Source organism: Drosophila virilis, chromosome 2 (assembly GCF_030788295.1).
Source record: "Drosophila virilis strain 15010-1051.87 chromosome 2, Dvir_AGI_RSII-ME, whole genome shotgun sequence".
In the NCBI taxonomy this organism is placed as follows: Eukaryota; Metazoa; Arthropoda; class Insecta; order Diptera; family Drosophilidae; genus Drosophila; species Drosophila virilis.
The window spans coordinates 23,117,480-23,142,825 of record NC_091544.1 but is presented as its reverse complement, the minus strand read 5'-3'; the positions used below and the strand labels follow the sequence as shown (position 1 = coordinate 23,142,825).

Sequence of the window (25,346 nt, the reverse complement as noted above, 5' to 3'; positions counted from 1 at the left end):
GCCACTAATGCGTTTGTCTTGCTGGGAGTTCATAAGTACTCCTTCTGTGAGGCAATTACTTGACTTATGGGTAAAGCATATATATATATTAAACATAAACATACAGTGTACATGCCATTTGTACATGTTTTATAACATATTTTTAGATAAAGACATCTATATCAAGTTGAGTCACATTGTCATCAAGCTTAATTTACCTTAACGCCGCTGCATATGGTATACATCTACGATTTGGGATTGAATTAGATTTGTATGGTATATATATATATTTATATTTAATAGCCCCGTAGTATTGTTATTACGTATTACACAACCTAAAAGGTAGCAAAATGTGTTTGTCATTCAATACCTTGGGTTCACGCTTCAGTTGCAACATTCAGCAAACACCTCTACTCTATGGAATAGTCCGCTGCAAAAGAGGACTGCTCTCTGACTGCTGCCCTTTTTTCAATACCAGCAATGCACCTTAAATCCATCCTAAGGGAATGCCTGAAATTTGGTTTTCTATGTGTGTGTGTGTGTGTGTCTGTCTGTGTTGATGGCGTTGCCTGATGCAGCTTTCAACAGTGAGCAGCCGTCAAGCTTGCAAGCCGACAGTTTCTATTTGCCTCATACACTGCAAATATTTTGCAAGACCAATTTGTGAAACACGCCCACACAAACAACTAGCAACATCAATGAATTTTTGAATAAAATCTACTTCTTGCCTTACTCCATTTGGTGGAACGCTCTAAGTGCAGCAGGAATGGAATATGATTGCCAAAAATGCAAAAAGCTGAGCTGCCTTCAGCAATGCCATAGACGTAATGCAATAAAATGATTTAGCTGCCGGCTGTAACGTCTGGCTGCACTTATCTACCAACCACCAGCATTCAAACACTGATAGAATTATTTAAATTTGAATCGAGCAGCCTTATTTTAATAGAGCGACAGGCAGCATGCGCGTTGCATCTATCTTGAAAAAAAATATTGTAGTGCTACAAAAGCGTCGTTTTAAATGAGTTTTTCCGATATTCATAATTTCTGAGCTTTGCCGAAGATATTTCAAAAAGAGCTGTCTTAATTCTAGCACAGAAGTGTCAAAAAATCAAATACTTTAAAAGGCAATTTTAATTTTATATTCGAAGATATATAAAAAACTTGAATTTCAATAAATATCATGTATTTGAACAAGCTGGAATTTTGCAGCCTGCTAATTTGTAATGTATTTGCTCTTTCTAGCTTTACAAATCGTTGCTCCCCAGAGTACTGCAATTTTGCCGGAGAATGTAGGGTAATCAATAGTAAGCCGAGTTGTAGCTGCTATGAGGAGGCATTCCAGGGTAAATACTGTGAGCAAGTAAAGAACCTGTGTACGACAGAAAAAAATAGATGCACCAGCAAACAGATCTGTGTTCCCTATGTTGGTCAAACGATCTGCGAGTGCTCGCGCCAGAGAGCCGGAGCCGATTGCGGGCGCGCCGCACCCACAAAACTCATGTGCAGTTACAATGTTCGTGCAATCTATGGAGCAAAGGAATATATTGTTTTAAGCTTTGAACAGCTTGGCCCGGAACCCTTTCAAATAACTATATCGACACCAACTTATATGATTGCACATTTGCCACGCTCAAAAACATTAAGCAGCCATCACACAAACAACCTTACAGCAACCCTTCAGAGGCTAGGTATAAGAAGACATGCTAATCTGCCGTATAACGTCGCTCGCTATTACGTGTTTCAGGCGAAGCATTTTACACTGGGTGCAAATCCGCTAAGTGTTGTTATTGAGCACTTTGGAAATATTAGTCGTTCGAGCCCCAAAGTACAAACCTTGTCGCTGATTGTGCACGTAGTAAAATCAAACGTTTCGCCCTGTATGCCCCGTGTTGTTTTTCAGCATTGCATGGATCCAAAGAAACCCCAACAGGTTGATGTGGAACGCTTTATTAACATACAAGCAATTGTGGAAGAGCGCTGCTTTCCTCTAGAACGCATGCGAACTCAATGGACCATTTTCAACTTTGGGGAAAATTGTGAGTAAAGCAGCTTCTGTAACCGCACGCCCTCTGCGCCAACGGCATCTTCAAAACATTCATTTCAGTTTACTATTTTACCACACGTGTCGGGGAGCAGCTGTTGCTTAAGATACCACGCTATACATTGTGGTACGATACGCTATTAAGTCTGTACCCTAATCTTTTACTTTCGGTGAAGCTTGGGCTTAAGGAGATCAAAGGTCCATGGGTATTCGTAAGAGTATGTCATGTCTACGAGTAGCAGGAGCAGATTCTAATTATTGTACCTCCCCAGTGTTACATAAATGTGACAGCACGTAATGTGGTTGCTAATATAGCCGGCGGTCACTACAGAGAAATAAATAATAAAAGTAAATGGCTACTTCTTGATGGCTCTAAAAGTCGTGAGCCCGCACGAAATGTGCGCGCTCCTCAGCAACTAACGTATACTTGGATCTTAAGCGCAGAGGATGGCAGTAATGAGCAATACCTAACCTTCGAGAATTCCAGTGAGTATGCATTTTAAGCGTAGCCGACCATTTATCATATTTGAATGCTGCCTTTTCTTTGGCGCCGTTGTAGATCCTAAGCTAAATATACCGTCCAAAATTCTCAAGAGTGGTAAAAAAAACATAATTACACTAAAAGTAGCTAACAAACTAGTGAGCGCCCGCACCAGTCATTTTAGCCAAACTATCGTAGTAGTTGGCGATAGAGACCCACTCAGTGTAAATATAGAGTGCATCAGAAACTGCCAAGGATATCTGTACGCAACCGACCAAGTGCTGCACCTGCAAGCTTTATGTCCCGCTTGCAAGATGCCTATCACCTATATATGGAAACTGAACGGGATTGATATGAAGCAGAACAAACAGCGATTAGTGATGAAATTGGCAACGGATTTGGTAGGTGAACTGATTGTAACACTCAATGTCGCAGACCAAGCCGGCAAGGGTACCACCGAACTGAGATTGCAACAATTACAGCCTTTAAAAAGCGGCAACTGTGTAATTGAGCCACAAAATGGAAAGGAATGTGTTACAAAGTTTCATATTCGTTGTCAAAATTTTGTTTCGATGATTCAGGAACCGCTCCTGTATACCTATACAACGGGAAACATCTATGAAGATATCACCAATTCGGAAGAAACTTTCCTTTACCTAAATGGCAACACTCCATTAATTGTTCGCATATGCGGCTTTCAGTTTCCCTGCACATTCATAAATATCTCTTTTACGATTGAGCCCATGAACTTCAGAGGATCTGAAACTCTTGACAAGCATAGCATGGTTAGGATGCTAGTGGATGGCCGCAGGCAGCAGGCATTCTGTTTTCTGCAAAAATTATTAGCCAGTCCGGAAAGGATAAATGATGTGTTAGGGTACTTCCGGTCCATAACAATGGATAGAACTCTTTCGGTCTTCGAAATGGTGAATACCCTCGAAATTGCTTACAAATGCATTACATTTGTGGGAGTGGTAAATTGCCATGAAGCCCACGCCATGTCAAATATTTTAGAAAGAGTGATATTAACCTTTAATTTTGTCAGAGAAGATACCGAAATATTAGACATGCCAGAAGCGACCTGTCTCGACATGGGCATGCTAATAACCAATATTGTTGCATATTGTATGGTAAAGAAAACGGAGCTGGCAAGACAAAATTTGATTCTCGATTATCCGTATAATGAAGACTATATCGATTGGCCCCCTTTCGATAAAATGGTTTCGTCGCGCATTAAATGTTATTTAGACGTTGTTAGCTTGGTCTTTAAAATATGGCATACAATTGGCAAAGAATTCACTCGATATATTCAACCAGAGGAGCCCTTCAATTATGTCTTGAATAACGTCAGTTACAGAGTGGAAATGCATAATTCGTATGCCCCTATCGAATATGCATCTAACTGCACATCCTGCACTCTAAAAATACCTCTACCAACAGTCGAAGCTCACCGGCAAATGCTTGGGACGAACGATCTGCTAATACATGCGTGGTGCTTCGAGTCCGATATATTTTGGTGGGCACCAGGAACTTTTCCTCCAACTACTGCCGTTTTGGCTGTCGATATTCTTGGCCGTAATGCACCTTACAAGTTTAAAAGTCAATCGAGTCTCTTGTATCAATTGGGTCTTCGTAATGTCAAAGGCAACACGGTTTTCCTGTACGAGCAGTCCGATATGATCCATAATAATATGATTATCTATAGACTTAAGTTGGATGGCCAGGTAAACATGCTGGTGCATTTTGTGAATACCTCAGCAAGTCTTCGCGTTTTAATTACCATGAATGTAGAGCCAACCCTGCTCAATCTGCACGATAAAAGCTGCATTGTGTCGAAAGACTGTTACAGCAGGACAATTATTTTAAAGAATCGTTGTACAGAAGGGGGCATAGCTTATATAGCTGTATATAAGGCTAACTCCTTCGATACTGCACCCGCTCACTACACGTTTCGCATCAGCGCACAAGAATGCAGTGTTTGGGATACAAGTAACAAATATCCGAACTGGATGAAACATGGATGTTATCCGCAAAACTTGGCACAGGGTCAGCCTTATTCGCTATGCAACGTTGAGCACTTGTCGGTGTTTTCCGCCAAGAGGTATGAGATCAAGCCATTTCCTATAAAAAAAATACACAGCTATGCCTATCAATCGCCCTTTAGTTTAAGCTGCTTGATATTTAACTGTTTACTGGCTCTAGCCGCTCTGTCCCTGTTAATAATAGGCAAGCTGCGTTTGCGTCATAAAAAAAAGAATTTAATACGTGTCATCAAATCGGATCGCGATGAGATGCCACCACACACGGAAAATATCATTGTACACTTGCGTACGGGCGGATACATAATAGGTTCGACCACAGCCAATATTAAGCTGGTGTTTACATCGACACTGGGACGCTACAAGGTGGTTATATATCAGAATCCAATAAGTCCGCATCTGAAATTAAACACTTCGTGCATGATACGTCTAAGCGACGAGAAAGTACAATTACCCTGTAGACTCACAATTAGTCATGATGTGTCCGGCAGGTATCCATCCTGGTACTGTCGTTCCGTACAAGTGGATGATCTGCGACACGATCTGAGCTATACATTCCCTATACATAGCTGGATACGACGAGCTCAGAAGATTCAGGTATCCTGCTTACCGACAGAAAAATTGGTGACTATAAAGCGATTACATCAGGTAAAAGTCACCAACGGTTGTTGGAGCCAGTTTAAACATAGATTTCGATATTATTGTAAGTTCTATTTTATCAACTGGTTTATGATGCAACCCATTTTGGGACCCTGGCGTTTTACCGATGAATCCTGCAACATTTATGAGCGTACCTGCATTTGGTTATGTAAAACGATTCTCACAACAACGATGGTTTTCTGCTACTACAGAAACTCTACACATATCAAATATTTTGAATTTGATCAACAAATTTCATTATTGTCGGTATCTGAATTTCTAGAGATTGGAATCGGTAGTTACTTTGCAACCCTAATTTTTGAATTTTTTCTTTATCACCTGATACTCGGATAGGTTTTATATAAATGTGCTAAGGCCATTGCCATTTTTGTTGTAATTCAATCGCAAAGTGCAACGAAGCCCAGTATGTGTAGACTACTGTTCATTTCTCGCCGAAAATTTTGAAAGCAAATAAACTTGTTATATTGATATCCTAAACTCATTGATCCGGGCAAAGTGGGTAAATTTGTTTTGTGCAAGTGTATCTGATAGAGGAAAGAGCGCACCGTAAGCATAAATAAATGATGAGAAAACAAAAATTCAATGATTCGTCATGCCCGTCTGTCTGTCCCTCCGTCCGCCTGTCCGTTCGTATGACAGCAAGGATCTCAGAACCTAAAGGACCTAGAGAGATTTAAGGTCCTCCTAGTGGCAGCGCAGATCGAGATTGTTTCCGATAATCAATGACTTGCCCCGTTTCCAAGTAATCGATAAAATTCGATATCAAAATCCTGTTTTTAAGCAATTTTGATAAATAATAAGAGCTAAAGCCACCAAACTTGGCATGTAGGTTCTAGAATAGTATATATAAGTATAAAGTGGTTAATTAATTATCTCTGGAAATGAGTTTTATACCGATAATAAACAAAATAGTTGGAAATTTTCCGGCAACTTTTCACAGAAACACGTATTCATTAAGTTCTTATGTAAGGCTTTGAAAATAAATTTCAAGCAAATCAAAACTCCTCCCAAAGAATCATCAAATCTCATTTTCCACCGCGGGTGTTTGGATACTACTGAATGTGTGAAACAGGTTGTAAGTGATTTTTCTTAAAGTTCTTTGGCAATAAATTTGAACGGGAAACGTCACCCAGCAAATCGTTAAGTTAAAAGTTTCATATTGGTTTTCCAGAGGCAAGTTTTTTGCTTTTAATTTAAAGTTCTTCGAAGATATCTAAATAGAAACTAGGTATTTACAAATTTTGGTATTTCGAAGCTTAAGTGCGTTGATCTGATAAAACATTTATTGATCTGATAAAACATTTATAAAGATCTTTGCAAATGGGCATACAACTGAAATAATTATTTATTTATTCAGTTAAAGCGAGTGTCAGCCTAATTATTTAATACATTAGGATATAAGATTCAAATGCTAAAAGCCCTATTATAATACAAATATTTTTAATGGCATCACTGACATGATTACGCAATACAGAGCTTTTATTTCCTAGTCGAGCATTCGACTGGAAGCAGTTATGTTAAAGTGTATATAAGTCATTTGATATTGGTAGTAACACATTTATTTAATATTGATTTATTCATTTTCATTCGCATTTTAAATTATGTTGAGTATATCAATTTGAGTATTGATTATAGCTCCAATTGTATAAATCCGTTCCTGTTTCCGCCTAAATTGCTCCAGTTCCAAATTCAAATCAAACTGAGATATTTTTTTCTTGACAACAAATGTGTTGTCACTCTCCGCCTTTTGCCTATCTTCTCCAAGCAATTCCAACTGCCGTTTAATGTTTTCAGAAACAGTTTTGTTTTTGCGGTGATAATATTTACGGAAAATACGAAACTTTTGCCACCATAATACAAAAGGCATACACTCAGCATACATAAATTGCAAAATGCTAATGCGACGTACAAATCGTGTATCCCTCTGGTCCTTCGCAGTGGAAAAATAGTCGTTGATGAGAGATACGAAAACATTTATCAACATCACTGAAATAACAAATGCCAAGATTGAAAACATGAGAATACCAAAAAGCTTGCCTCCATGAAAAAGATCTTCTGTATTAACAGCCATAGTAAATCCACATGCGAAGCACATGCAAGATACGACACTCTTGCTAAGCCGATAAACGTTAAAACTGTTGTTGCCATTTATTGTAGAAACTGCCACACCAAAGCCCAAAATGAATACGAATATGACCAAGGCAACACTCGCCACAGCTGCCCATGCCAGGTGCAGTGTAAAGGTAAACAGTTGAAAGACACTGGAAAATTGTAGCACCTTCCACAAACGCAACGTTGTAATGCAGATAAGAAAGCCAAAAATCATTCTGATGACCATGTGCAGCCGAGCTGCAGGCCTTAACTCAATAAACTCCATTTTACTGGCGCCCTCAATATGTTTAAGAATCGATGCAACTTTATCTTCACGTAAGATAATCAAAGTTAACAAGATGATGTTGAGCATAAATATTCCGAGGTCTATTATGTTCCACACACTGCGAATTTCGCTTGGATCTAACCACAACTTCACCGTTAATGCTTTAAAAAACTCTATAAACACAATGATATAAACAATAACCAAGACTATTGCCACATCTGATAGCTTATTTTCCAGCAGTCTCAAGCTCTCAACTCTCACATTGGGGATCGTGCTTCCAAAGGGAGTCTGCTCTACACGCAAGGTGCATACATTCAATATGTTTGCATCAGTATTGTATAGTAAAAAATCCAGAAATACCGCCGAAGTGTTGTAATTGAGCCATTTGTTGCTCTGAAGGTATTCTAGTATTTTGAGACTATTCTGTCGACTCCGAGCAAATAATACCACATATCCTCCCAGCTCGGGGTAGTTACGAAAAAAGCCCACATGTTGAAAGTTCAGCCATAGGTTCTCACGTACGTTCGGATTTCTGTGAACCCATGGCTGGTAGATGCGCCAATAAATATTAGAATAGGGCAAGTCCACGTATGGTAGTTTCCACTCAGGCATATAGGATTGATCTGAGAAGTCCGGCTCATAAACACCATAATGTTGCTCGGTCAGTCGCAATTGACGTAGCCGCACAACTCCAAGTAGGATTGTTTGCTTGCCGTGGACCCATACCGATACACCAGTATGGTTAATTTCAGGATGAAATGCATTTATCAGCGAGCTATAAATGAATTTATACACATCGTTTATATCGTAAACTTCATTCAAACCGTAGTAAACAGAATGATTATCAGTGAAGAGCCGCTCTATGTTATTTTTAGTATGATACGTATGTTCATCACAGACTACAAACACTAAGCACACAACAAATACAAAGTACCTTCCATAAAGCCACAGATCATGTGCTATATGCTTGTACTTGCAATTCAGTTTCTCGTCACGATGTCTTTCCATTATATAAAGGTGAGCACGTAGGCTTTGCAATCGCAACGTCAAATAATCTAGGCGATTGTGATGAGTGGCTTCCTTTTCCGTTGCGAACTTACGCTGACCCGGTGGCCAAATGGAAGCCTCCAGTGAGAGTAACGCAAACCTGATGGGATCTCCGAACATATAGTGAAACATAAGGACCGCAATCACGGTTATCAGAATTGATCTTAAGTTTCCCGAGGAATGATGGTATCCGGAAAATATTGAAATCGTTGTCATGCACACTATTAACACAAATACTGTGGTCCAAAATAATTCAGAATAAGTTTTCTTTTTTGCCATAATGTATAATTTTTTTTCTGAAAGAAAACCTACTGTTTTGATTTGTGTTAATACATATTTCATATTTTTTTGACATTTAAGAAATCGTCATGCTTTTTTAAGATCTCCAGAATAATCATATATAATATATAATATACATAATATAATATAAAATAATATAATCTCAGCAAATATAAATTGAGTCTCCACCCAATCGCTGGTATTCACAATTTTTTCATTTGCTCTCTACATTTGTAGAATTCTTTTCTTTTTGTCGAATCTTTTGAACGTGTTTAACCCCTGAACCAATCCCAGTAAACCCTATATTAGAGCCTGTGCCAGTCAGCAAAGCTGCTGCAGCACCCTCAGCTTGTCGCCCCAAAGGCGCAATCCAGCCCAGATCCTAAGTTTCAAATCTACACTCCTCGGGAAATAGCATCTTTCAAAATAAATATTTCACATGATTCGTTCCCAATCACTTGGGATTCCTACATAAGCAAAGGCAGCCTTTCCTTGTCACCCTTCCGGTTCCTTCGATACAAGATCTTGCCATTACTGCCACGAAAAACTAACTTCGTCGAAACCTAGTTTCTATTACATATCAGAATTTCAGAGGTCTCATTTCTAAGCTTAAAAATCTTTATAGCTAGGACTTCTTTCTACTTTACTACTCACACTGTCGCTGAGATTGTGAAGGTGTTAAGGTAATAATTTATATCACTTATATTTTTTATATTACTTAAGTTTATATAAAATATTTTATGTATAGGCATAGCAGTGCTTAGAAACCACAACAATGCGTTAGAAGGATGCAGAAGCTAAGATCATAGCCTCAAACAAAATAGGAATAGAAGATGGTTAATTCAAACTTTCAAGACAGTACATAGATTTAAATTTTTGAAAATTCTTTTTAGTTGCTTTTACGTCTTCGGAAAAAAGTCGTGTCACAAAGCAGAACTTTAGTTACTAGCGTTTTCGTAATGGCCACGTAGACGAAAATTCCGCGCCATAAATCACGTGTAAACATTTCAAGGTTGTGCTGCCTAGCTAGGTAGAAAAAGCATACTTTGGAAAAACAGGGAAAATGCTGCAAAAACATGCTACAAAGTGGTTGCGTAACTGACAGGCGTAGGCACCAAAACCTAAAGGCGGCCACGACTTCGGACAAGTAGCCTAAGTCGAAAAAAGCGACGACACAAATCAAGAGCGGCCGAATTGGACGTCAACATGGCTTTGATTGCTGTTATGCCATCAACCCCTTACGGCCACTTAAAGGAAACGAGGTGAAAGCAAATCCAAAGGCAAACTGACGGAGGCCGATGCCCAGTCACCAGATACCTACAATCCAGGCCACCACTCATCACTAAACAATGTAAGAATTCTGGCTATCCAACCACGACAACAACAACCATCAAGTGCTGACCGATATACTATGTACACACGTGCATATGTACTTTAGGCACACTCAAATGAATCATTTCACACAAAAACATGTAGAAAGTGTGCCGGCGACATCCTGCAAAAGGTCAAAGCTGCAAGAGACGACAAGAGACTAACAAGCCGGATGAAGGACGATAGACAAGCCCCAACCAAGTAAGCTGTCCAGCGCCTGTCAGATCTCGATTTGAAGATTTAAAGTGTTTCTCTGGCACCCAGAAAACCGACATTTGCAATGCCTGCACCCAACATTTGCGCATCGTGCAAAAAATAAAAAAAACTTGGGTGTGCCCCTGTAAGTGTGTACGAGCGTAAGGGAGGCGAGCAGTCACCATTAAATCGGCTTGCTTTTCTGCGTTTTTTACCCTGTATCCTTTGAAATAGGCTCAAAAAAAGAGGCTTAATGGTTTTGTGGGCGAGTGCGTAACAACAGAATCTGTATGTTTGTATATCCCTATGATATTTTTTCGATTTTTTCTACCATTTCCAAAGTATCTATATTTAAAACAAGGTTTTCAGGCATTACTTTAAAACATTACGAGCTGTCGTCGTACAGTATGCCCAAAAGAAAAATATTTTTCTTTTTGGAACCATCAAATTTAAAAACTAGAGGGTATCTCCCAGTCAAGCACTCCTGACAAGTGCACTGTTGTTCAACATGCATTTTTTAGCAAGCCCCATGCGATGCGAGTTGTTTCGCATTTCGCGTTTTTATGCACTGTCGCCTCGCCGCTGGTTCTGGGCGTGGGCAAACTTTGTGCTCTGGCTTTTGGTTGCCTTTCAAGCGCATTTCAGCAGTATTAATCAATTTAGTTGCGCTCATTTACACCATTTCGCGCTCTGGTACAGTTAAAGGGTCCAACTACGTTCGCACAAAGGCTTCGGAGCAAACGAAACAAGCAGAACTCATACTTTAATTAAATTCAAAACAAGCTCCAAGCAAACGAATAATTGCCTATGAATCTCCAAATAAGTTAAGAAACGCAAACGCCATTTAAAATGCATAACAATTCTTGTATATCTTAAAAAGGGTTTCTTTTATATTATAGTTATAGGCAAAAAAGAGAGAATCTAAAAAAGCGTACATTTTACAGCCGTAGCATTAGCAAAACGTAAAAAAGTCATTTCTGAACGCTATACTCGTACAAGCATGTGTTTGCTCAAAGTTTTTGTAGCATTCAACAAAACGAACTGCCAAAGAGGAATTGTCCGACACGACAATAATCGAAGATCTCACGCAACACACAGATTTATAAAAGGACTTTGGCTTGCGCAAAGCGATTATGCCTCTTGGGTCACAATCAATTTTTAGTTGGAATGATTGATTGCACCATGAAAATAAGTTGATTACATAATTTGGACTTATTGTGTGATTTTGATTTTTATAAATGATATTTCGAAAGCAAGGCCATAAAAGACGATGTCATAAGGCCGGTAAGGATATTCAACTTGGCTCCGGTATGTTTTAGGCACATTCGGGTAGGTTTTGTAACATACAAAAATGATGTTCCAACTTTGTGTACTTATGTTGTGCCACACACATTTGGCACGCCCTCAGCTTATTGGTTGGGCACAGCTGCGTTTGCTCCCCTGTTGGGGCTTTCGTACAAATATGCTGGCTGTCCTTTGCCTGTGCTGTGAACAGCATCATTTTTCATTAAGTATTCGCACCGCACTGCAAAACTTCGTTATGTATACACACAATATATTTTATTGGTGCCCTGGCAATTGTTTGGCTATATACGTATATAATGTATGTCTGTCAGTTATATAAATTTCAGACTATAAATAACACCGCTTTTTGGTCTTACTCAATGAGCTGACAAACTGGCTTTGCCATGCCGTAAATTAATCGCAAAGTATTCACATTCTGTGTGAAAAACCCACATCAAAAACAGCTCCTCGTTTTAATCAACCTGGATACGTCATAAAAAAAGGCGAAATTTGCATAACAAACCTTTGAGGTGCAACTATCTGTGTGGGTTTGCAACTATCAGCGGGAAAAGGACCCATATCCTTAAGCCCCATGTGCTCCTTGTTTTATGCATATAATTAAAAATTTTATTGATATAGTTGCAAAATGTGAATAGCTGTATTTTTAAAACAATTATCAACCATGAAACTAATACAAAGCAGTTATTCTTGTGGGCCAAAAACTTGCTGCAACAGAAGATATTTGGCTTAAAGTGCGACAGTATATTTTTTGGGACATTTAAAGCAATCTTTCGTCAATGTTTGAGAATAATGGTATGAGCTAATGTCAAGCAGCTCAAAATTATACAGTTCTCGAAAACAATAATACACTATTCGGTTATCTGAGTACCATTTAAATTTTTGACATTTTTATAATAAATTTAAAACACATTTCATTTAAAGTTCATATAGAACTAGTATATATTTAAAATGTCCAATATGGACTCGGGAATTTCTTTAGACGATTTCGATGAGAATAAGGAATATTTTGTGGAGCAAATAATTAGTCGTCGCATCCGTATGGGACAGGTGGAATATTTTGTGAAGTGGCAGGATTTTCCAGACGAGGATAATACTTGGGAGCTTTCAAAGAATTTAGACTGTCTGGCATTAATAACTGAATTCGAATCTCAACGGGCTACGAAAAACAATAAAAGACAGGCCGAACTCAAAATAAATGAGATTTATGTAGCCAAAGCAAAGAAACTTAAGATTGAGCCATCTGTCATTATTGACAATGCCTTTGAATACGGACACAAAGCTGAGAAAATACTGTGTGCCTCAAACAATCGTGGTAAAATCTCATTTTTAATTAAATTTAGGGACCTGGATCAACCAGAACAGGTGGAGTCCGAGGTGGCATACAACCATATACCACTCTTGGTTATACAATTCTATGAGGAGCATCTTAAGATCTTAAATGCATTTGCCACCAACTCAAGCTTACCAAGTTGAATATATTTTCATATTTATATATATATATAAATGTTATATTTTTATTTTCAGCACGTAATACAAAAAAAGAAAGACATATTCTTTACAATTTAAAGTGTAGATACTAAATCTGTATTAAATCTAGATACAATAAATCAAATCACTGTTTAAAAAATCTTTCCAGTATACTCTTCGCAGTGTCTCCAGCAAGGCTAAAAGTTAATATTTACATAGGTAAAAGCTCTCAAATTCTAGAATACTGAGGAAAATTACCCGCAGATAAAGTCTGACTTTGAGTATCAATGTAATGGCATAGTAACCTTCTTGACCTTTTTGGGCACTCACGACAAATTAAACCACCTCGCAAAGAAAACAAGCCATTTAAGAAAATGTCCGCTCATTTATTCTGTGAGCAGACAACCGAAACAACCCAAAAGCACAATAAAATTGTAATTGTTTTTGTATATTTTCATTGTTGTTTAGCGGGTTAACTGTTACATAAAGTATAAGCTAGATAAACTTAACAAGTAAGAGGGTTCTAGTGGGGAGTGTGCGACTAGGAGATCAACTAAATCCCATACCAAGCGGTCATTACAAAAATTCGAACTTTATGACGCTATAGAAAATGCATTCTTAAACAACTTCGATAATCTTTATTATCAATATGCCGATGATTTTGAAGCTAACAGCGCCCAAACATGACACCTAAGTGTGTGTTTATATTAAAGCACAACGTTCTAGCATTAAGCATGCATATCTAATTAAATGATTCTTAGGCCGGCAGATGGCGTTACTAGTATTAAGCCTATATTATTTTTAGTTAGCCCTTACGTTCATGTGTATAAATTGGACAGCTATCAAACTATTAGTTTGTGAGATATATCATGTCGAGTAAAGCAAATTTTGTTTGAATAAAAAAACTGGCGAAAATATAAAACTATTGAAGCCAAGGCTTGGCTTGACAAACATTATTCACACTCTACACCAGGATAATCAACTGTTTGGCTTGCCAAGTTTAAACGAGGCGAAATGAGCACCGGGGATTATGAACGCAGTGCACGCTCCAAAGAGGCTGTTGCCGATGAAAACATCAAACCGTAAAGTGAAGTTGATCTAGATAGCTGGACATTTAGTGAATGACTATTTGGGTATGCGAAAGCTGTGTTCAAAGTGGATGATTCTAAGCAGAGCAGCTGTCCTATTATATAAAAGGTGAATTTTTGGATCGATAGATAATGCTCGCTGAAAAGAAATTTAGCGCCGATGAAAAGATAATCGCCTAAACTGTAGCCCATTTTGAGGCTAAAATAAAAAAGCTGTAGAAAAATTGTATGGCTGCTATAATCGAATTTAAAAAAAAGATGTTATAATAAACGAGAGCCTGCATAGCAAAAGTGGACTCTCCAGACCTTGTAACTTCTGCGTTATTATTTAAACACTTGTTTAAGTATCGATACTTCTCGCAATTATAGAAGCGGGGCAGATATGGATATAAACAATTCTTTTTGCTTACGATATGCGAGAATACATCAATTTTTTTAGTTTAGTTTTCATACATACGTGACAGACATGACTAGATCAACACAGCTCCAATCGGATATGCTTCTTTCTACCTCTTAAACAAATAAAAACCTCTAATGTCATCTGATAGATTTAATTGCGACAAGCATTTGCTGAGAGAGCTAATTACAAGGTATTATGCACAGCTTGAATTTGAAAAAGAAAAAAAAGAATTATTAATTACAAGCCCTCACGTTGACTTTGTTTCCTTCCATTCCGGTTACTCGCGCTACATTTTGCTGTCACGAGGTCAAGAGCTATACGCACACTGAGGTTTTTTTTTCAACCCTCTACTTTGTTTTCTTTTTGTATTTGATTACGTGCTTGAGCCGCCATGAAACAGGCTTAAACAATGGCGCCATTGTTTGTCCAGTGACCCCACTAGCATGTCACGTATGTATGTATATGTGACTGTTATTGTACTCATGGGAGGAAGAAAGTGATAGACCTTATGCCCTCTAGTTAATTATTGAAAATTGTAAGCTATGCAAACATTCCATCCACCATCTTGCTGTTCATTTTGAATATAAATGTGAATCATAAATAAAACATAAGAGTGTTATACTTGGAAAATAGGCGATAGGACATATCCTTAGACCGCCGAGTTACCCTTACACAAATTCTAGCATGCAGGACGCAGATCGAGCATTAAGAATGGCTTTGGTTGAGGGCAATTGTGAGGGGGGAACAACTATACAAAAGCCTAAATTAAAAATTTGATGTATTATAAATTTTCAAGTACGCACGGACGAGGACTTTGACTCGACTATTGATGCTGTGAAAGATTATATATACTTGATGTGTTCGAAAATACTTCCTTCTGGCAGTTACATAAGTTTGCAGAAAAGCAAAATACCCTTTTTACCCATTTTTAATGGGTTCAGAGTATAAAAGGCAAGGCCGTCGCTGGGCCCAGCATATGGCGCCAACCATCCAACACCAACTAACATAAAACTAATCAAAAGCTTTTCCACAACAACACAATGGCTGCCGCCCAACCGCAATGCCGCATTAGGTCCAGCTGTCAGTACTAAAACAACGTGAACAACAAAAGCAACAACGACCAGAAACAACTACCAGAAACTCTTTAACTTTATTATCAGCGATAGGAGGATGATTGCTGTCAAATTTGTCTCAACATTTTAGATATAACTTGCTCACCCAGTCTCTCGGAATTCCATACATGTATCCACTTAGAAAATTTTGGGTTCCTAGCTCTTACGGCTTTCAGTCAGGACAAACAGTTTTATATATAGAGATTTAAGAACTTTTGAATGAAACCTTTTGAGTTCCTTCACTCGAATTCCAGCTCAGATGATTGACTGGGAAGCCGAGAAGGCATAAGGAGTGATTAACCCACCGACCTTTAGGGCGACGAGGTCACCTCCCTCTCTCAGGCCGTCCGTCTGATAGCTCAAATGCACCCAAAGCAAAGTTCTAAGCCAATCACTAGTTAAGGAAACACAAGTGGCGTTTAATAAATAAAAATATTTAAAAACAAAACAAAGGAATTTCGCTTTCCGTCTTCTTTGGGCCTCGAGGCTTTGCCGATCCGATTGCTGTTGAAAAATACAAATATTTTAATTCTTTTTGATATCAAAATAAAAGAACAAACAAATGAAACCGATGCTCTGGCACAATAATATGACAATCTTACTTGGCCCTTGGCTATTTGTACAATTTTTGGATCAATTGATTCAATGTGAACAAGTTGAAATTTGGGTATATATGGCCACGCCTAGAGAGTGTGGGGCAAAGCAATTTACGGATATCAGCCACGTATGTGCAACTTAAATATTTAATGATTACTAAAACAAGCAAACAGTCTGCCTCGTAAGTCGCCAGCACTGACTGTGATGCAGCATATTGCGATGCGTTAAGTGTTAGACACCCTGGAGGGTTGGGGAAGCCCAATGTGTGCAAATTTATGCGTAAATTCAACGAACGCCCACACACATGCACCCTGCGGCATTCGTACATGGAATAATATGCTTTCCCCACCCAGAAGACCGCAAACGTTGCTCAAATGATTTGCATAAACTACAAGTGTTAAAAAGTATGCCTATGCTTTGTGTAAGCTGCGGGGCTTTTATCTAATTACCTATCAATAATTAGTAATACAAACAAATTGAACACGAAAAACACGTTGTAGTAGGCCCCTAATGGTCCGAATTTGATTTTAAAGTGGGATATTCCAAATACATAGTCGATAACTAATCAAGGCAAATAACAATTCATTAAGGAAACTAATTTTTCTTTTCATATGTCCTTAAACTTAAACGAAATCTAGCTCAATTTTTAACAAGTAAATATATTTTAAAAAGAGCATTTCTTAATTTAAAAAATGCTCAACTAACACAAAAGTCAATCAGGAGCACGCGTCTAGGGAATACCCCTACTTCTAGCCCTATATATGCATTAGAACAGAATACACTTTTTACAGTTTACACTACGGCGCATTCTTTGTGCAGGCAACTGTGGAAAATGCTTTTGTCTTTAGCTTCGGTGCTTATTATCCGATCTTTACCAAATGTCCAGGGCATATGCGTGAATATCACCCAAATGCGCTCGCCTAAAACGATTTAGTAATTGTGATTTTGTGCATATTTCATATTATCAACAAATGCATCTTCTTGTAGACAAAGTAGATTTAATTTTTTGAATAGCGTTACCGATTCCGACTTAAGAGACTTTATAGACAGCGACTAACATTGTGTATCTTGAGAAAACAGCGAGCGATACGAAAATGAATCTCTGTGTACAATTTGATATTAGCCAGGAATAATTCTACTTACCACACAGAATTTCTCACTCTTCTTGGTGCATTCCTTGAGATAGAGATGCGCAATCTCCTTGGAATAGTTGGTGCAGGGAGTTATCGAGCCCACGCCCTCGTTGTACTGGCCGCACATGTGGCACTTGAGGCCTTCGACATGCCCAAGGCTGATGCTGCAAAACAAAATGGCGCCCAACAGCAGCACCGCCCATGGAGGACCAGAAACTGCCGAAACAGCTGCCCAGCCGGCCTTGGAGTACTCTTTGGATGACACGACCTTCTTCGTTGGCATTGCTTTTCAGTTGGCGTGCAAAATGTTCGTATGAGTCCTAACCTTTGACACGGACAGCAGATGAACACAGCCAACACTCCCGCTCACAAATATTGCAAATGTGCTATTTACGCTTTTTTTTTTTTTTTACTTTTATTTCCTTTGGTCGAGGGCACGTTTCGTTCTTGGTCTTTAGTTATTGTCTGCGTTTATTTAATATTAATTTGTTTTCTTTTATTTATAGTTTTTTCCGTTTGTTTTTGTTTTTATTTTCTGGCAGATAATACTAGAGGTCACGGTGTTTGTTAACCTTTATGTAGAAAGGATCAAAAAAGTATTGCATGCAGTTAGTTGCACTCATCAATTATAACCCCAATTATATCGTAGACCTAATTAGAAAATGTTTATCCAATAGATTTGCAACTAGTGTACTACAATTATTGGCTTCGACAACTCTTCCTCCAATGGAAGTATCAGTTCTAGATAGTGTCTAACATTTGTAGGCTTATATATTTTATATTTGCAGCTGCTTAAGGTCACAAATGTTCTATGAGACATACACCTTATAAAAGTCCTCGTATGCCAGCTTGTTTTATTCTGCAGTTCTAAGTATTAATTCGAAAACAACAAATTGAAATGATTTAAACAATTGATGTACACTTAACATCAATTTATATTATTAGATCTATGCTTGGTTCGTATTGGGCTGCGGGCAAAACGGAGCAAGTTGAACACTTTAGGTCGCATGCTACAATCTGCCAGATGCTGCGGCATTCGTGACCAGGTCGCAAACATTTAGGCCGCGTCCATAAAGAAATTTCCAAAACAAAAAAAAATTGCCTTCAAATCGCTTTTGTTTCAACTGAACGTTGTTTGAACTTTCTGCTGCACACGTGTGATGGCCTTGAATGTGCTGCTTAAATGCAGAGCTTTAAGTATTTACATAAAATCGAGCTCGATTTGCCAGAATGTTGGGCAGCGACTTTAGGTGCGTTTTGTTGCATACTTTTAGGCCGTTCGTCTATTCGACATATGCAAAAGTGGGCCAGTTGGTGAAATTTTGTGCTTCTTGCACAGAAGTGGCAACGCTTTCAACTGCAGCCAGCTCGATTGCTGGCGAATATCACGCATACGCAGCAGCTCTGCTAATGCTGCTACTCATACAGCCAATTAGGAAATTATGTTTAATTAAACGGATTAGTGCGCGCACTGATTTTGAATTCGATGAAGGGCGATTTCTGGCCTTTCTAATTACACGCTCCACATTATCGACCATCATAATTAGCGAAATCTTAAATCATCTGTTTTGCTGCAGTGTCTTTCACGGTCCTGATTCTCAGTTTGGTTAAGTAGTGTAAACACTTGCATGTGCCTCACTCAGCAAAGATACAGCGGAAACCTACTTTGAATATTTGCTAAAAGCTGCTTCGTCCGCTTAACACGTGCGTCGCGTTTGAACAGAATTCGTCGACTGCAGCAACAAAATGTTCGTCGAACATTCTGCGCAACGGACATTCGAATATTCGTGCATTTCGGCATAAACTGTCTTATTCGCTGGTTTGCTGGTTTGATGGTGTGATGATTTAGTGGTTTGGTTCGGAGATTAATTTGGGGCTCAACATTTATTATCGTACTTAGTACGACCTGCATTAAATGTACACAAAGGACCTCTCTGCCTTTGACATGGTAAATGTTATAAGCTAATTCTTAGAATTTATAAAGGTCATTTTGTAAAATCGAAAACTGTTTTCATAAGCTAAAACCAACATTTTAAGTGCTTAAGGATCCTGAAATTAAATTTGTCTGCTCCTCTAACAAAACATTATTTTTGTCGATTTGGATTTAGATCGAATGTATGTTCGTAAGTTTCTAACACTGCAAAAAGTATGCATATGGGTACATGTACAAATGTTAAAATTTAGGCATGTTTCCAACATATCCCATGTTGTACGTCGAACATAGCTGACCATAAATTTGTGATGGCATGTTAAATACAATTGCCATAAAAGCATATTTTCCGTTCACCACAGGGTTACAGTCTTCGCTTACAGTTTGAAGCCAATGGCGTTTTCGAGTTAGTTTCAAACCTTCGTGAGTTATAAAGTTTTCGGACTTCAAAAATGAGGAGTGTAATCAACATTTAATTTTATTGAATAAATAATTGTCAAGACTAGGTTGCAAATAAATAAAACATTTAAATAGTTTTAGTTCGGTTCGCGGTTTTAAACAAAATTATGGTTTGGTTTGTGAGCATGGTTGTTCATGTGCGTGCACCTAGGTATTGGTTTGGATCTTAGCTCACCGAAATTTGTATTAAGAAAATGGCCAAATTTCGTTGTAAGCTTAACGACCGTCAAATTTTTTTATTGAAAAGCGACCGTTTCAATTTTTTACTTCCCCGAAAGGCGTAGGCAAGAGATCAATGAAAATATCTGTTCTGTTCGTGTCACAAGAAGAAATGGGTATCCATTACATCAACTGACATTTCACACAAATTCACATTTAGTTGATTTATACCAGATCTGTTAATACTATGCGAGAAGACAAATGTAAAATAAATTATAAAACCTCGAAAATATGAGCAAAAACCCGTTCGATATCGAATCTTATCGATTGCTTGAAAGTAAGGCGAATTATCGATAAACGCTAGCAATCGGTCAATCTGAGATCGGCGCGTTTCTGCATACGGACAGACAAACAGAAAGCAGATATTGCTAGATCGACTCGGCTTTTGATGCTGAACAAGGATATGCATACATTTTCTGGGATCCTAGATATTTACCTCTAATATACTTTAATTACCCACTTTCAACGGGTTCAAGGTATACGTAGGAGTAATCGAAAAATATCTTGGCATGTTTCGGCATTTAGCCTATGTACTTTACAAAAGTACAAAATCTTCAATTAAGTGTAGCGCTAATTTTTCCCAGTGCGGCTGAAACGAACGATTAAAGATGACTTTAAAGTTTAATGTTTTTAATACATTGATTTATTAAGCACGACAGCCATCGATAAGCACAGGCCGATAGCGACTCTTAACTACGGGATTAGCGCACGAGGCGTGGGTACAAAGAGGAAGACTGATAAATAATTTGCGAGGTTTGTTGGGTTGTTTTTGAGAGCCTAAGCCAATATTATTTGGTTCTTTTGGATCCAATCGACATAGTTGGCAACCTTGCAGTAAACACCAGGATAAGGTGCCACCGTGCAAGGCTTGATGCTCCAGGACACAATGCCCACCTGCTGGCCGTCGTACAAGAGGGGGCCGCCAGAATCGCCACTGCATTGTCCCTTTCCACCCTCATCGACACCACCGCAAATGTGGTAGCGGGGATCTGTGGATCCTTGGTGACGCGCCACGCACTCCTCGTCAGAGTATACCTTCAGCTGTACCTGCTGCAGGGTAGTCTGTATACTGCCGCCAGTCTAGACGAGAAGACAAAACATTTGTTCACCTTTCTGACTACTGAAATCCGATAAATAAGCAGCTCCTACCGCATTCAGGCCCCAACCAACGAGTGTCCCCTCACCGCCGGACTCCGACTGGGGCGTGGCAAAGTTAAGCGCGGGCAGCTGCACAGGGGCGACGGTCTTGTAGTCAAACTTGAAAGGCTCCGCCACCTGGAGCAGGGAAATATCATTGGCATAGTGGTTGCTGGGGTTGTAAAGCTCGTGCTGAATGATCCGCTTGACAGCCACCACGTTGGGTCCGCTGGCGCCGATATTGGTCACACCGTACTGTACTGAGATCTGCCCGGCTTTGCGTCCATCGGTGCAATGAGCCGCCGTCAGCACAAATTGATTGGAAACTATGGAGCCGCCGCAGGAATGGGAGCCACTGGCACCGCGCAACGAAATCTGGGTAGCACGTTATAATCGTATATGATATCGATGTATGCACTTATGAATCGTCGAGCTCACCACAAACGGATATTTCTCCACGGTGGCATCCGTGCCATTGACCACCCGACCCATCGGCGGTGCAGCATAGACGCTGGCACTGGCGATTGCCAGCAACAGGAGTGCGAATATGTTTAATCTCGGCGAAAGCATATTGTTGAGTAGACGGTATCACGAGTAGACTCCAGTTACACGGCGCTTCGGTCGCGCCTTTTATAGGCACGACGATTTGTGTTGGCACTGGCGATAGGCCAGATATTTATTTATGGCCAGCGATAGGTGTGTAATAAATATAAAAGAGCCTGATTCACCTGGCCTCTCTGACTGGGTTTTATTCCAAGATTAGGATGCATATTGGGTTTTTTAAACGTTTTATTTCCGATGTTTATAAAGTATATAGAAACTATCTTTGGCCAAACAGATTATCTATACACAACGCATCGAGCAACATAGTCTCCTTAATTGTTTGATATACTAGCGGACATCCCCCTGCCCCACCCCCTTTGCACGAGGCATATTTTGTGTTTCAAATATTAGATATAGCCCGTATCACGCCCATAGACATTTTAACTCTTGCTTTCGTAAAATCCACGTCTAGAGGTATTTGAAAATAATTTTAAATTCGATGAACTAAATAAAAAACCAATACCACACTTTCGAAGAAGAAAAGTATGAAACCCTCCTCAAAAGAATTCGAGTCAGCCAGGATTAACAGTTCTTTTTTATATATATTCTCTATATACAGAATAAATCAAGTCAAATAATTAGTTTCTCAATATTTTTGTGTATATATTTGATGTGAATCTTTGACTAAACCATTTTAATTAAAGTAATCACAATGCAGAAAAACAAATAAACGTGTGGCTTGAAGTCCCAGAGCAAACTTGGCAATATTGCTGGAATGTGAAACTGTGCAGAATGTGCTTAAAATAATTTGATTTTTACTATACATTTTAGTAACAAATAATTTGTGATAACTCTAATTATAAGCAGGTTACAATGTCCCAAGGGAATTTGAGCCCCCGCAATCAACGTTCTGCTTTTAACCAAATATTATTTTGAATATATTAAATATTTATGAAGAACTAACAGATTTTAGCAAACGCACTTTGTGTCGGAAAATGTGAGTCAAACAGAACACATAACTTAAGCAACCATATTATCTAGTCCAGATCTAGATACATTTGTAGCTATGCTCTATATAATACGTAACTACACTACTTTACTAAGCGATGCTATCATCGGACTACAAAAATACTCCAACATATGCGCACCAGCGCCATCAAATTTCTACTGTATACTGCAGCTGCGTACCGTGGACATCTTTTGTTCCTCTTCATCCAAATGCTTGGCGCTCAAAATACTTTTAATGCTCTCGGCCTCCTTGATCCAGAACTCCAGCTGAAATGAAAAGTACATGCATCCACATACTACGTTATGCGGAAACAATTGTGGAACTCACTTGTTGCAGCAGCAGATTTCGTCGCTCGCCCCTTGGCTCGTTGTTAACAAATGGTACCAGAATACCCAAAGCAGAGGTATACGACTCCAAGGCAGCGTCCAGCTTGCGCTCGTACAGATACAGCTCACCCTGCCGCCCAATTTCCAGGCCTGTCTTCATAGCAGGACTCGAGCCCGATAGAGTAACTGAAAGACATTCAATATTAACGTAAGAAACTTACAATTTGTAAAGGTAAATATTAAATAATCATATATGTGTATAATGTTACAAAAATATGTATATACTAAAATGAAGTCACCGTATTGATTGAAAATTAATGAATGTCATCGACTGTCGTTGCCTGTCAAACGCTACACTCCGCCCGTTAGCAGAGTTAATTTTGAAAATTATGTTCCCTTATTGAAATATAAACCTTAAAAAAATATCTTAATATCTTTTCGCAATAGTTGTTCTTCCTATTGCTGTTTAACTTGTTTAGTTTGGTAACAAAAATAATATCGCAAGCAAGCCATTCGCCAAAATGAACAAACTTAGAAAGAACTCGTCGACTGAAATGTGTAATAGAGGCAAATGTGGTTTTCAGGTTAACTGGAACCAGAAAAAAGTGAAATGTCATACAAAGCTGTTTATAGCGCGCATCCGGCTCAAGCATTTCCATCATGCGCGACGTGCTTGGCTGTGCTTGATTCGTAGCCTCAGCAGTTGTAGCAGGGATCCCTTTTTCAGAGCGTTGCGATACTGGTGTCTGCTGCCGTTGTGCCAGCAGCTTGTATTCGTCCTCAATGATAACATTTTTGATCTCCTCCGCGCGCTTCATGTAGGCTAAAGCCCGATTACGTAGCTCCTGCCGCCGGCTGGCATCCGATTCCTCGGTTATGAGCGGCACAAAATATTGTAATGCGCTGCAGTACAAATAGTAAGCCTCCTTATAACTACGTTTCTCATCATGCTCCACCGCCTGAGTCACCAAGTCAATGGCCTTTTTCAGTGTCTGCTCCGAGGGAAAAGTTTTGAGATCTAAAAAGGGATGTGCAAAGAAATCCGCAAAGGAGATGCGCTTCGCCGGCTCATGAGCCAGAAGACGACGCAACAAATCGTGGCATTCATTGCTGATGCGCGCATTTGGTGGCAGCACAATTGGCTCGGCCTTGCGAATGCGCAGTAACAGCTCCTCAATAGTGCGCGAGCTATAGGGCGCTTTTCCGAACAGGCATTCATACAGTATTACCCCGACGCTCCAGAGATCGGCCTTGGCATCGTACTGATGTTTTCGCACAATCTCCGGGGCCATGTAGAGCGGCGAGCCTTTCAGCTGCTGATTGATTTCGCCTAGTTTCAGGTGTTGCGCAAATCTTTAAAACTCAAACGATTAAAGAATCCCAGTCGTCATTTTTTTCAATTACATACCCAAAGTCCGCAACCTTTAGAGAGACATTATTAAAACTGCGCGTGAGCAGTAAATTCTGTGGTTTCAGATCAAAATGTGAAACATCGTTGGCCCGCATATACTGAACCGCAGCAGCTAATTGCCGCAGAAAATATCGACATGTTGACTCTGGGAGCGCTTTCTTGGTGCGTATGAAGGCAGATAAATTGCCAGCATTACAATATTCCAATACAATGTAAATGTTCCTTAAGTGGACGAAGAAGATATACAATTATATTATTTTCATTATCAACTAGAATCTGTCAAATACGCTCATCATATTTTATTCCAACTCACTTGTCATCCCAGAAAAAGTCCTGAAGCGTCACAATGTACTTGTGCTTCAGATCTCGGAGCAGGCGAATTTCGGTTATTAAATTGTCGCGTGAGCTCTGAGACAAAGTAGACATTTCCACATATTTGATGGCATGATAAGTGCGTTCCTTCTATGGGAATATACGAGTGAATGCGTTTAGATAATTGATTTCGTAGAATAATTGGATTGAAGGACTCACTTTATGGCGTGCCTTGTAGACAGACGCATAGCTGCCCACTCCAAGTTTCTCCAATATTTCATAGTCCGTTATTCGCGGCAGTGACATGTTTCAACAATTATAAGGCCATTGATTAATTAACATGAAAAGTTTAAGCCTATGTGTGTTTTAGGCATTTGCGTTAGCTTTTGGAAATACCATAACAATATAAATGACAATCACAGTAAAGAT

General features: G+C 39.1%; 5 protein-coding genes across 5 annotated transcripts in view; 1 reads left to right on the top strand and 4 right to left on the bottom strand.

Annotated features, from left to right (window-relative positions):
• Positions 1–19,312, bottom strand: part of LOC6629774 (uncharacterized) — a 35,483-nt gene extending 16,171 nt beyond the window's left edge. The window contains exons 1-2 of the mRNA XM_002052952.4: positions 19,237–19,312; positions 17,582–18,143 (exon numbers count right to left, since the gene is read on the bottom strand). Of these exons, the coding sequence (XP_002052988.1) occupies positions 17,582–17,854 (273 nt within the window). The 5' untranslated portion in view covers positions 17,855–18,143; positions 19,237–19,312. The remainder of the gene's footprint in view (positions 1–17,581; positions 18,144–19,236) is intronic.
• On the top strand, positions 1,121–5,991 carry LOC26531711 (uncharacterized). Its single transcript, XM_032432906.2, has 4 exons — positions 1,121–2,015; positions 2,084–2,238; positions 2,293–2,506; positions 2,580–5,991. The coding sequence occupies exons 1-4, from the start codon at positions 1,160–1,162 to the stop codon at positions 5,531–5,533; spliced, it is 4,179 nt and encodes a 1,392-aa protein (XP_032288797.1). The 5' UTR covers positions 1,121–1,159; the 3' UTR covers positions 5,534–5,991.
• On the bottom strand, positions 6,633–8,960 carry LOC116649788 (polycystin-2-like). The gene is made up of 2 exons (XM_032432907.2): positions 8,512–8,960; positions 6,633–8,352 (listed from the first exon to the last, which is right to left on the bottom strand). The coding sequence occupies exons 1-2, from the start codon at positions 8,901–8,903 to the stop codon at positions 6,795–6,797; spliced, it is 1,950 nt and encodes a 649-aa protein (XP_032288798.1). The 5' UTR covers positions 8,904–8,960; the 3' UTR covers positions 6,633–6,794.
• A 1,487-nt stretch (positions 19,313–20,799) lies between the features above and the next one.
• Positions 20,800–21,915, bottom strand: LOC6629776 (chymotrypsin-2). Its single transcript, XM_002052954.4, has 3 exons — positions 21,755–21,915; positions 21,329–21,691; positions 20,800–21,259 (listed from the first exon to the last, which is right to left on the bottom strand). Exons 1-3 carry the CDS (start codon positions 21,884–21,886, stop codon positions 20,957–20,959), a joined length of 798 nt encoding a protein of 265 aa, XP_002052990.1. The 5' UTR covers positions 21,887–21,915; the 3' UTR covers positions 20,800–20,956.
• A 582-nt stretch (positions 21,916–22,497) lies between these two features.
• On the bottom strand, positions 22,498–25,330 carry Aduk (Another Drosophila Unc-51-like kinase). The gene is made up of 7 exons (XM_002052955.4): positions 25,137–25,330; positions 24,919–25,067; positions 24,603–24,827; positions 23,814–24,547; positions 23,196–23,380; positions 23,048–23,134; positions 22,498–22,642 (listed from the first exon to the last, which is right to left on the bottom strand). Exons 1-7 carry the CDS (start codon positions 25,221–25,223, stop codon positions 22,544–22,546), a joined length of 1,566 nt encoding a protein of 521 aa, XP_002052991.2. The 5' UTR covers positions 25,224–25,330; the 3' UTR covers positions 22,498–22,543.
• Between the last annotated feature and the right edge of the window lie 16 nt (positions 25,331–25,346).

Coding starts and splice junctions, on each gene's coding strand:
- LOC26531711 (XM_032432906.2), top strand. CDS start 1,160: ATGTATTTGAACAAGCTGGAATTTTGCAGCCTGCTAATTTGTAATGTA. Junction 2,239..2,292: donor GTCCATGGGTATTCGTAAGA/GTATGTCATGTC, acceptor GTACCTCCCCAG/TGTTACATAAATGTGACAGC. Junction 2,507..2,579: donor CCTAACCTTCGAGAATTCCA/GTGAGTATGCAT, acceptor GCGCCGTTGTAG/ATCCTAAGCTAAATATACCG.
- LOC116649788 (XM_032432907.2), bottom strand. CDS start 8,903: ATGGCAAAAAAGAAAACTTATTCTGAATTATTTTGGACCACAGTATTT. Junction 8,353..8,511: donor GATCTGTGGCTTTATGGAAG/GTACTTTGTATT, acceptor ATTCATTTATAG/CTCGCTGATAAATGCATTTC.
- LOC6629776 (XM_002052954.4), bottom strand. CDS start 21,886: ATGCTTTCGCCGAGATTAAACATATTCGCACTCCTGTTGCTGGCAATC. Junction 21,692..21,754: donor TGGAGAAATATCCGTTTGTG/GTGAGCTCGACG, acceptor CGTGCTACCCAG/ATTTCGTTGCGCGGTGCCAG. Junction 21,260..21,328: donor TTGGTTGGGGCCTGAATGCG/GTAGGAGCTGCT, acceptor CTTCTCGTCTAG/ACTGGCGGCAGTATACAGAC.
- Aduk (XM_002052955.4), bottom strand. CDS start 25,223: ATGTCACTGCCGCGAATAACGGACTATGAAATATTGGAGAAACTTGGA. Junction 25,068..25,136: donor TCTACAAGGCACGCCATAAA/GTGAGTCCTTCA, acceptor ATATTCCCATAG/AAGGAACGCACTTATCATGC. Junction 24,548..24,602: donor CTAAAGGTTGCGGACTTTGG/GTATGTAATTGA, acceptor TGAGTTTTAAAG/ATTTGCGCAACACCTGAAAC.